The 12,152-nt window shown below is 46.6% G+C and overlaps 1 protein-coding gene across 1 annotated transcript in view; it reads left to right on the top strand.

Annotated features, from left to right (window-relative positions):
* LOC135933179 (CMP-N-acetylneuraminate-beta-galactosamide-alpha-2,3-sialyltransferase 1-like) overlaps positions 1-12,152 on the top strand; it is a 29,694-nt gene that overhangs the window by 12,660 nt on the left and 4,882 nt on the right. Inside the window, exons 4-5 of the mRNA XM_065471174.1 lie at positions 52-223; positions 1,099-1,114. Coding sequence (XP_065327246.1) covers positions 52-223; positions 1,099-1,114 — 188 coding nt within the window. The remainder of the gene's footprint in view (positions 1-51; positions 224-1,098; positions 1,115-12,152) is intronic.

Here is a 12,152-nt window from a genome sequence, read left to right on the forward strand (position 1 = left end):
ATATCATCCAATAGATGATAATATGTACAATATATCCTCTGTACTTTTTAGAATGAACCTTGGGCCCACAAAAGGCTTTGAAAGAGATGTTGGAAACAAAACAACATACCATGTGATGTATCCAAGGAGTTTCACAAATTTGGACAACACCACACATCTTGTGTTTTTTCCATTCAAAATTTACGATCTGCAGTGGCTTATCTGGTCTTTTACTCAAAGGTATGTGTGTATTACAGAGGTAATATTTTTATTTGGTCCTGTATCTTGGTGAAAATTTCTTAAATTTAACATTTATGATTTGAAAGTATAGTCTGAAAGCATAACTGCAAGACAAAACCCTTTGAATATACACTTTTTTATACAAAAAAACAGCAAAACATGATGTTTAATATTTTCTAAAAGAAAAAAATGAATGAAGAAAGGAGAGCCCACAAGAAATAAAAGTAATCGAATCCATTTATTAGCCAAGTATATGAACAAACACATACAAGGAATATGGTTCCGGTCGCTGGTGTCTCTCAAGCACAACAATGTAAAATACACAATATATGAATGACACAATGAACAACATACATAAACCACAATATAAAAACATCTAAATCCTTATATACAGAAAATACAGGATTACAGAAATGAATACCACAGAGTGTACATAAACTGCAGTTGCAATCTGGCAGTGTGAAGCAATGTGACAGTTCAACGGTTTAGGAGGGAAATAGCAAGGGGAAAGAAACTGTTCCTGTGTTGGGTGGTCCTGGTCTGCAGGCTTCTATACCATCTGCCAGAGGGCAGCAGGTCAAAAGGTCTGTGTCCAGGGTGTGAGGAATCTGTGATGATTTCCCCTGCCCGTTTCGTGGTTCTTGAGAGGTACAGGTCCTGGATGGAGGGCAGGGGGGCTCCAATGACCTTTTCTGCTGCCCTTAAAGTCCGCTGTAGTCTGCACCTGTCCTTTTTAGTGGCTGCTCCATACCAGACTGTGATGGAGGAGCACAGGACAGACTCAATGACTGCAGTGTAGAACTGGATCAGCAACTCCTGTGGAAGACTACACTTCCCCAGTTGTCTCTGGAAGTGCATCTTCTGCTGGGTCTTTTTGAGGATGGAAGAGATTTTAGTCTCTCACTTCAGGTCCTGGGAGATAGTAATACCCAGGAACCTGAAGATCTTCACAGTAGACACCGGGCGGTCTGATATGGTGAGATGGAGCAGTGTTGAGGGATGTCTCCTGAAGTCCACTATTATCTCTACAGTCTTATCGCTACATTGTCCAAGATGGCGCCGCGGATGGCAGCCTCGGTCCTGCGCTCTCTCGCACTTTTCTTGTTTCTGTTTATTTTCTGCGCTTTTGGTCACTCAGACCACATCACTTTCTCCAGAGATGAACTGCTAAACATCAGGCAGTCGTCTCACTATAGTTCTTATCCATTTTTCACAAACCCGGAAAGTTTTTTGGAAATTTTAGTTGGAGGCGCAGCAGCTCTCTGTGGCTCCTGGAGGAGATGTAAACGGGGGACTTGCGCTGGTGCGCTGGTGAAACTACGTCGGCGAGGATTCCGCACGGCACTCCCCTCCATTCACCTCGCGAATCTCCGCTCTCTTCCAAACAAAGTTGACGAATTACTGCTCTTAATCCAAACCAACAAGGACTTTGCACGCTCTGCTGCCCTCTGCTTCACTGAAACCTGGCTCAGTGAGCGAGTCCCAGACGCTGTCTTAAATCTGCCGGGCTTCCAACTTCACAGGGTGGACCGCGAAACGGAGCTCTCAGGGAAAACAAAGGGTGGTGGAGTCTGCTTCTACATTAATGAAGGTTGGTGTACTGATGTCACAGTGTTACAGAAACACTGCAGCCCACACTTGGAAAGTTTTTTCATCAATTGTAAACAGTTTTATTCACCGCGGGAGTTTTCTTCCTTCATGCTGGTCGGAGTTTACATCCCTCCTCAGGCCAACGCCAACAAGGCACTGTGCGAGCTGGCTGAGCAGATCACCACCCTGGAAAGGAAATTCCCGGATTCCTTTACAATTATCCTTGGGGATTTCAACAGAGCAAACCTCAACCACGAACTCCCTAAATACAGACAGCATATAGACTGCCCCACCAGGGACAACATCAAACTGGATCACTGTTACACCACTCTAAAAGACGCCTATCGCTCTGTGCCCCGGGCAGCTTTGGGACATTCTGATCACTGCATGGTCCATCTTATTCCAGTTTATAGGCAAAAACTCAAACGTGCCAAGCCTGTAGTCAAAACTGTGAAGAAGTGGACTAACGCAGCAAAGCAGGAACTGCAGGACTGTTTTGACTGCACTAATTGGACTGTTTTTGAAGCTGCATCTGATAACCTGGATGAGCTCACGGACACTGTGACATCATACATCAATTTTTGTGAAAACGTGTGTGTGCCAACAAAGACCTTTTGCACATACAACAACAACAAATCATGGTTCACTCCTAAACTCCAACATCTTCGTAAGGCCAAGGAGGACGCCTACAGAAGTGGTGACAGGGCCCTGTACAAGCAAGCCAGGAACACACTGACCAAGGAGATCAAAGCAGCTAAAAGGATCTACTCCCAGAAGCTGGAAGAATGGCTCTCAGCCAACGACCCTGCGTCAGTGTGGAGGGGCCTGCAGGAAATCACCAGCTACAGACGCCCCCCCCACCCACTGTTGAAGCAAACAAAGACCTGGCCAACGAGTTAAACACTTTCTACTGCAGGTTTGAGACGGACAGACTCCCACGCCTCACCCTCCCCTCCCCAGAGACACTGCTTCAGACACTGACCCCCAACACACCTTCCACCTCTCCCCCCTTCACCCTCACCCTCCCCAATCCAGTCTCAACGACCACCCCCACCCTCCCCAATCCAGACCCAACGACCACCACCACCCTCCCCATCTCAGACTCAACGACCACCACCACCCTCCCCATCTCAGACTCAACGACCACCATCACCCTCTCCAATCCAGACTCAACGACCTCCATCACACCTCTCACCCCCCTTTCCTCCTCCCTGAATCTCAGAATACACACTGAGGATGTGAGCCAACTATTTCAGAAACAGAAGCCCAGGAAAGCCCCCGGACCAGATGGTGTCTCACCCTCCTGCCTCAAGACCTGTGCTGAACAGCTGGCTCCCATCTTTACTCGCATCTTCAACAGATCCCTGGAGCTGTGTGAAGTTCCATCCTGCTTCAAACGCTCCACCATCATCCCTGTTCCCAAGAAACCCACCATCACAGGACTGAATGACTACAGACCTGTCGCCTTGACGTCTGTGGTCATGAAATCCTTCGAACGACTGGTGTTAGCCCATCTGAAGGACATTACAGGCCACCAGCTGGATCCTCTGCAGTTTGCCTACTGGACAAACAGGTTGGTGGATGATGCAGTGAATATGGGGCTGCACTACATCCTGCAACACCTCGACCACCCGGGAACTTATGCCAGGATCCTGTTTGTGGACTTTAGTTCGGCTTTTAACACCATCGTGCCTGAACTTCTCTCTTCCAAACTCTCCCAGCTCAGCGTGTCACCAGCTACCTGTCAGTGGATCACCAGCTTCCTGACAGACAGAAAGCAACAAGTGAGGCTGGGGGAGATCACCTCTGAAACTCGGTCCCTCAGTACTGGTGCCCCTCAAGGATGTGTCCTCTCACGACTACTGTTCTCCCTCTACACTAATGACTGCACCTCCAAGAACTCGGCTGTTAAACTCCTAAAGTTTGCAGATGACACCACTGTCATTGGCCTCATCCAGGATGGTGATGAGTCTGCATACCGGCAGGAAGTTGAGCGGCTGGTACTCTGGTGCAGTCAGCACAATCTGGAGCTGAACATGCTTAAGACTGTAGAGATGACAGTGGACTTCAGGAGACATCCCTCAACACTGCTCCCCCTTACCATATCAGACAGTCCTGTGTCGACTGTGAAGATCTTCAAGTTCCTGGGTACCACCATCTCCCAGGACCTGAAGTGGGAGACCAACATCAACTCCATCCTCAAAAAGACCCAGCAGTGGATGTACTTCCTGAGACAACTGGGGAAGTACAGTCTTCCACAGGAGCTGCTGATCCAGTTCTACACTGCAGTCATTGAGTCTGTCCTGTGCTCCTCCATCACAGTCTGGTATGGTGCAGCCACTAAACAGGACAGGAGCAGACTGCAGCGGACTGTACAGGCAGCAGAAAGGATCATCGGCGCCCCCCTGCCCTCCATCCAGGATCTGTACCTCTCAAGAACCACGAAACGGGCAGGGAAAATCATCACAGACCCCTCACACCCTGGACACAGACTTTTTGATCTGCTGCCCTCTGGCAGACGGTACAGAAGCCTGCAGACCAGGACCACCCGACACAGGAACAGTTTCTTTCCCCTCGCCATCTCCCTTCTAAATAGTTGACCTGTCACACTGCTCCCACTGCCAGACTGCAACTGCACCTTATGTACATTCTGTAGTATTCATTCCACCTCATTTCATTTCTGTATTTTATGTATATAAGTTTAGATTAGTTATTTATAGTTAGTTTACACAGCTTTGTGTATGTGTGTGTATATATATATAGACGTGTGTGTGTGTGTGTGTGTGTGTGTGTGTGTGTGTGTGTGTGTGTGATTTACATTGCTGTGCTTGAGAGCCACCATCTACCGGAACCAAATTCCTTGTATTTGTCTGCACATATACTTGGCCAATAAACACGATTCTGATTCTGATTCTGATTCTGATTAAGTATGTTCAGCTCCAGATTGTTCTGACTGCACCAGAGTACCAGCGGCTCAACTTCCTGTCGATACTTACAGAAAGACATAAAAGAGAGAAATAGAAAAGTGACATGTATTGAGGTAGGTCGGAGGGGGGACAATGTAATTTCACATGAGATAAAGTGGCAGGAGTGAGCAGCAGTACAAATTTGAGCAGTACAAGACTAAAAGTGGCAATTAGTGCAATATTGTCTCATGAAGGGTTTGTTCCCTTCGCCTCCGGGTCGGGGATTGGATCCTGACCGTCGTCTGTGCTTATGCGCTGAGTGGCAGTTCAGAGTACCCAGCCTTCTTGTAGTCCCTGGGTGGGGTACTGGAGGGTGCTCCTCCTGGGGACTCTGTTGTCCTACTGGGAGACTTCAATGCTCACGTGGGCCATGACAGCAAGACCTGGAGGGGCGTGATTGGGCGGAACGGCCTCCCGGATCTGAGCCCGAGCAGTGTTTTGTTATTGGACTTCTGTGCAAAGCACAGTTTGGCGATAACGAACACCATGTTCGAACATAAGAGTATCCATAAGTGCACATGGCACCAGGACACACTAAACCACAGGTCGATGATCGATTTTGTGTTTGTATCACCAGACCTGAGGCCACATGTTTGGACACTAAAGGTAAAGAGAGGGGCTGAGCTGTCAACTGATCACCACCTGGTGGTTAGTTGGATCAGGTGGAGGGGGAGGACAATGGACAGACCTGGTGCACCTAAACGCACAGTGGGGGTGTGCTGGGAACGCCTTGCAGAGGCCCCGGTCTGTGAGATCCTCAACTCACACCTCAACAGCATTGAGTCCGAATGGACCATGCGGCCGCAGCTCAGTGCAGCGGCTTCTGCAATGGAGATGCTGAACAAGGTAGTTGGTGCCTGTTGTGGTGGTAATCTCTGAACCAAATGGTGGACACCAGAGGTGAGGGGAGCCACCAAGCTGCAAAAGGAGTCCTACCGGGCTTGGTTAGCCTGTGGGACTCTGGAGGCAGCTGATAGGTACTAGCAGGCCAAGCGGAACACGACGCGGGCAGTGGCTGAAGGTGTGGGAGGAATTTGGAGAGGCCATGGAAAAAGACTTTCGGACTGCCTCGAAGAGATTCTGGCAAACCATCAGGCGACTCGGGAGGGGAAAGCGGTGATCTACCTGCACTGTGTATAGTGCAGGTGGAGTGCGGCTGTCTTCGACTGAGAAAATTGTCGGGCAGTGGAAGGAATATTTTGAGGACCTCCTTAATCTTGTTTTGCATAGAAATATACTGAACAACATACAAAGCATAATATATAAAATAACCTCTACCTGAGTTTTTTCTTTGAAAGAAGCCCCTTATGTCCATTGTTGTGTTCATCAGTACATAACTGAAACCAATTCAGAGTGCTTTGTTTAGCCACGGAGCGTTAACAACTGAAAATGTGAAATAAACACACATGTAAGCTAAGATTCTCTAAAAAAAACAGCATTGTTGTTCGGCTTTTCATTTCGCCATTTGTTGATTCACTCGAAGAGCAAGTAATGTAATATGGGCCAAGTGATCAGTTTGATATCAATCTTTTGTGATACACATATTTACATTATTTGTACAGTATGAATGATTTGCTTTGGTACCTGGTCAAACTTCAGCTCTCCTCTGTCTGCCTGTTTGCGCTTCTACAGCAAACTCCGGGCAGCAGCTTCTCCCCCCTCGCTCACATGCGTAAGTGCTGTGCTCAGTCGCCTAGTGCCTGAGCTCAGATGATACCAAAATTAGGGGGAATTTACAACTGTGCGCTATGTGCTTCGAATATTGTGTGTAGTTTTTGTTTTATACAGTTGTCAGTCAGGCCTCTAACTATGAAACAAATTACACTCCAAAAGACCCCGGGCTTCTGAAAAAATGACCCGGGCTTAAGCCCAGTAAGCCACCCTCCCGCTCCGCCGATGGTTGACTCCAAATCTCCCGACCACTATGTCGATCTGAGACAGCAAGACCAAGACAGCGACACCAAGACAAGACCGAGGGATCCAAGACAAGACCAAGACCAAAGTCCGTCGAGACCAAGACAAGACCAAGACCACGTAAAAGTGGTCTGGAGACCGGTCTGGAGACATCCAACTCTAGTACATTCAACCAGCCTCACAACAGCAAGACCACGTGTAACTACACCAGCCCACAGGATCCTTTGAGACCAGCTACCCGCACAGCTGCAGCAACAATCAGTTTGCATGACCGAAGAATTTCTGCACAAACTGTCAAAACCATCTCAGGGAAGCTCATCTGCATGCTTGTCGTCCTCATCGGGGTCTGGACCTGACTGCAGTTTGTCATTGTAACCAACTTGCGTAGGCAACTGCTCACATTTGATGGTGTCTGGCACGTTGGAGAGGTGTTCTGTTCACAGATGAGTCCCAGTTTTCACTGTTCAGGGCAGATGGCAGACTGCCCTGAACAGTCTGCCATCTGTTCAGGGCAGACTGAACAGTCTGCCATCTGTTCAGGGCAGACTGAACAGTCTGCTTTGCAGACTAAAAGCAAACCACTTTTAGAAGTGGTTTGCTGACGTCAACGTTGTGGATTGAGTGTCCCATGGTGACGGTAGGGTTCTGGTATGGGCAGGCGTATGTTATGGACAACGAACACAGGTGCATTTTATTGCTGGCATTTTGAATGCACAGAGATACCTCGACGAGATCCTGAGGCCCATTGTTGTGCCATTCATCCACATTTGTTCAGCCCCTGGTAGGAATTCTGGATATCAACCACTTCTTTTACCTGACGGTGGTACACATACTATGCCAGGGACCTGTTGTCCCATGATATTTCCTCCTCCTGCTCCTCTTCTTTCTTGGGTTTCTGCTGCCTGAGGTATTTACTAACCAAACTAAGTTTGGTTAGTAAATATTTATAAGTTACACTTACAAATATGCATAAACACTAACTCATGCATATTTTGACTTATTTTGATTAATTAGTCCATAATTCCTTCTTCCAGTCTTCAGTAGTCCAGTGGCGGTGTTTCATGACCCAGGCAAGCACTCTTTGTATTATTCTGACATCTTGGCAATGGCTTTCTTGCTGCAACTCGTTCTGTCAAACCTGCAGCTTGAAGTCTTCTCTTTACAGTTGAAACTGAGACTTGCTTACTATGAACACTATTAAGCTGTGCTTGAAGCTGTTGTCCTGTGAACTACCTGTCATGCAAGCTGTTAACTCTCAGAAACCTGTCCTCTGATTAAGTTGTTGCGTTGGGTCTACCAGACTTCTTCCTGTCAGTCTGCATGCCAAGTATCCTTGGGCAAGATACTAACCCCAAGTTGCTCTCCGATGCGTCCATCGGAGTCTGAATGTGTGTGAATGCTTAGATTGCACTTAAGTATAGAAGGAAGTGCTTGTATTAGTGGGTGTGAATGGGAGAATGATGCATGTTGTATACAGCGCTTTGAGTACTCCGGGAGAGTAGAAAAGCATAAGAATCAGTCCCTTTACCATTTAAGAGCAGACTGCAGAAACCTCCCTGAACAGGATCCAGTATGCATCACAGTGGCAGACATCCAAGAAAGGGTCTCAAGTATAAAGAGTTGGACAGCACCAAGCCCTGACATGAATCATGCCAAGTGGTTACTGAAGCTAATTTCACTCCATAAGCATCTGACAGCACAAATGAACCAACTGCTACTAGATGAAAGACATCCGGAATAGCTAACTGTAGGCCAGATAGTCCCGATCCCTAAGGATCAATACATGAGTGGGGCACAGAAAGAAATTAGCAGGAATATCATTTAGAACTGAGGGGACTCCACTACCAGAAGGCAACATTGCAGACATTGGGATTCCCATGTACTTGTAGTTGTTCGCACAGGCAAATAAGAATCATGAAGAGGCTGCTAGGAAAGCCACAACCACCAAATAGAAACGAGATGATGAGAGATGAGATGGCCTTTGTCAGTTGCAGTTGCCCGCAACTGAGATGACAGACCTTGCCGACCGTACATACAATACACAAACATCACATTGGGGAGACAGGTCAGGCTAGGTAGCAAGGGAAAAAAAAACCATCGAAATGTGTAATACAAAAGGATAATCTGGAATGCACAGATATGTAAATGGTAAATTGCCTGTATTTGTATAGCGCTTTACTTAGTCCCTATGGACCCCAAAGCGCTTTACACTACATTCAGTCATCCACCCATTCACACACTGGTGATGGCAAGCTACATTGTAGCCACAGCTGCCCTGGGGCGCACTGACAGAGGCCAGGCTGCCGGACACTGGCGCCACTGGGCCCTCTGAACACCACCAGTAGGCAACGAGTGAAGTGTCTTGCCCAAGGACACAACGACCGAGACTGTTGGAGCCGGGGCTCAAACCGGCAACCTTCCGATTACAAGACGAACTGCCAACTCTTGAGCCACGATCGCCCCAACACACCATAACACAATAAAACACAGACAAGCAACATGGGAGAATATTCCAGTGTGTACAGCTGGATCTGGGACTGCTGCAATCTTCAACCTCCAGCTGATCCGCTGTCCACATTGGATGGGAGGCAAGCATGGGAGGAGGCGTTGGATTTGGGGGACGGAGGGTGATAGTGCGTATCCGTATCAGTGTACATGTTTTGTGCGTGTGTGTGTGTATCCCGTGTTCAGCTGAGAGAAAGTGTTACCACGCCCGGTTAAGCGAAGGTCAACAGTCTCCATTGGACCCAGGTGGCCTTGAAGGAGGGACAAAGAGTTCTCACAACAGTCCTATTTTTCATGGAAGAATTTTTGTTGTTCCAGTCAGCTTTGACCTTGGCAGACCTTCAGCTGGCGCCAGTGGGATAGCCGCAGGAGTGAAGATGGTGAATGTTTGGGTTTAGTGCAAACAACTGCATCCAATTTTTACAGTTGGTCTAATGTCCATCACTGGTCACCAATTCTCTCAATTCTCTCAATTCCCGTTCTTCTTCTTCTCCAAGATGTTATCCATATTGCAGAGTCATGACCTTCTTTAAGATCTTATCCATATTGCGTTCAATAACACAGTCTTATTCACAGCCCTGCCCATCATCTATCATGTCAGCCAGCCTTGTGGGATTTTGAAAAGCTGTAGCTGTTCTTGTTCTTCAGTAAGCCAGGTCCGAGCCAGCTCCAATCAGCAAGAACTCTGTTATCGTGGTTCCGAATTGGTAGATCTTGTTCAATGTCCTCCATCGAGACTGTCACACGACGCAACCGACCATCGAGTAAAACGTCAGCAAACGTCTCCGAAGGACAATCCGGCTCTCCCAAGCCCAGGAAGGTGTTAATTTCGTTACGGGACCAGTTGATCAAATCTATAATTCTTTAGGTTTTAGAGAACAAGACTGAGAGACTCTTTGAGGGTTAGAGTTAGACGGGACTAGACAAAGACATAGAAGCAGCAGCGGGGAAGATAAGGGAGGGAGAGGGCAAAAGATGCATCCGCCTCATCCGAGAGCCAAATACCTGCAGAGATTAAGGCAAGCCTGAGAAGGCAGCAGAATGGGAAAAACAAGATGTGGGCTAGTGATGTGCGATACCACTGATTTCCTTTCCGATCCGATACCAAGTAAAATTCAAGGTGGTATCGACGATACTGATCCAATACTGATACTTTGTACAAAAACGTATTTTTTTTTTACTGTATCTTTTATTGTATCTCAAATTAGGTTTCCCCAATCTTAGAAACCTGCAGTCAGCTGAGACTGAAGAAGTCACTTGGATGAGTGACGAAACGTTTCTCCCACAAAACGCTACGTCCAGATGAACAGAATCAGCTTTTGGAGAGTTACTTACCTGGATGATTGAGAATACATCAAGACGATGACTATGAAAGGCGGAAGAGGAAGTAGTTCCTTCCAATGTAGACAATCCGAATGATATAGTTTCTTTCCACTCTGTTCCTGTTAATGATAAACTACAAATTTACCCTAAATTACTAAAATATTGATATTTTAATATGAGAATCGATTTCTAGAACATAAATGACTGGTATCGGAGGAATTGATATTTCAGTATCGATCCGCACATCACTAATCCGGGCAATCAACACCCATGCCCTGCTGGTGAAGAGAGACCCGATGGAATAATAAGATGGCCAAAGGCGGAGATAGAAGCCACTGATATAAAAAAAAGGAAGCTCATCACCTTGCATATATCCAGCTCCCTGAGACTGTGCGCTGTAAGCAAAAGGAAGAAGGCTGAGGACTAGTGGGTGTCAAAACCACTGTCCAGGATGAAACAACAAACATCCATGAGAACATCAGGAAGATGGCCAAGACCAAACTTAGTCTGGTTAGTAAATACCTCAGGCAGCAGAAATCCAAGAAAGAAGAGGAGCAAGAAGAGGAAATATCATGGGACAACAGGCCCATGCATAGTATGTAGCACCGTCAGGTAAAAGAAGTGGTTGATATCCAGAAATCCTACCAGGGGCTGGACAAAGCTGAACTGAAAGACAGCACGGAGACATTAATAATGGCAGCAGAGAAACAAGCTCTGAGCACTAGATGCCGGGGGGTGTCTACAACAACAGACAAGAGCCTAGGTGCAGGCTGTACCAAGATGCCCCTGAAACAATCCAGCACATAACAGCAGGGTGTAAAATGCTTGCAGGCAGGGCATACATGGAACTCTATAACAAAGTGGTCAGCATAGTATACAGAAACATCTGTGAACATGTGCCCTACGGTGGTTGAGAATGGCCGATCAAAGATCCTTTGGGATTTCCAGATACTGACAAACTGGTGAATGTTAATGTTCATTTTCTTTCTTTAAGGAAATACACAGCCATGCGATATGGTACTCATTCCACTGAGCTAAATGGGCGCCCCTGACTACCTTTTAAAATATTTGATTCATTTTAGAAGTTGAAATTACAAGTTACGGTGCTGCACCTCGATGTGAACCAGCGGTCTGCTTTACGAAAAGGACCCCTTAAGCGGGTAATATCCTGTAAGTGGTTTTATACCACAACAAAAACAAATATTATTATGACTACCCTCTTATGGGAAATGACGTGGCCAGTCCTGCTTTCTCCCAAGTGGAACTTCTGCACTGCATCCACGTCTGATCTCATCTTGCATTTCCTACTCCTTTCCTGAAAAAAAAACACCTCTCTCCCTAACCTTGCTGTATTAATATTATCTAGCAATTCTTAGCCTGTTGTTTTCTACTTATAACCTAAGTCTGGGACATTCTGTTCAGAGTCCCTTGGCCCAGAAAAATATTACCCTGACTTATATTAGTTATGATGTGTAAAAATGTTTGCAAATTCCTCTGGAGCTCAACATGTCAGTCTCAATATTCAATTCAATTATAGCTCTGAATTGACGTTTTTCAACCATTACCTGCGGTTGCAAAACAGCCCCAGAGCATAATTTTATTATCACCATGCTTGTCAGTTGGCACAGTGTTCTT

Source organism: Pelmatolapia mariae, linkage group LG22 (assembly GCF_036321145.2).
Source record: "Pelmatolapia mariae isolate MD_Pm_ZW linkage group LG22, Pm_UMD_F_2, whole genome shotgun sequence".
NCBI classification, from domain to species: Eukaryota; Metazoa; Chordata; class Actinopteri; order Cichliformes; family Cichlidae; genus Pelmatolapia; species Pelmatolapia mariae.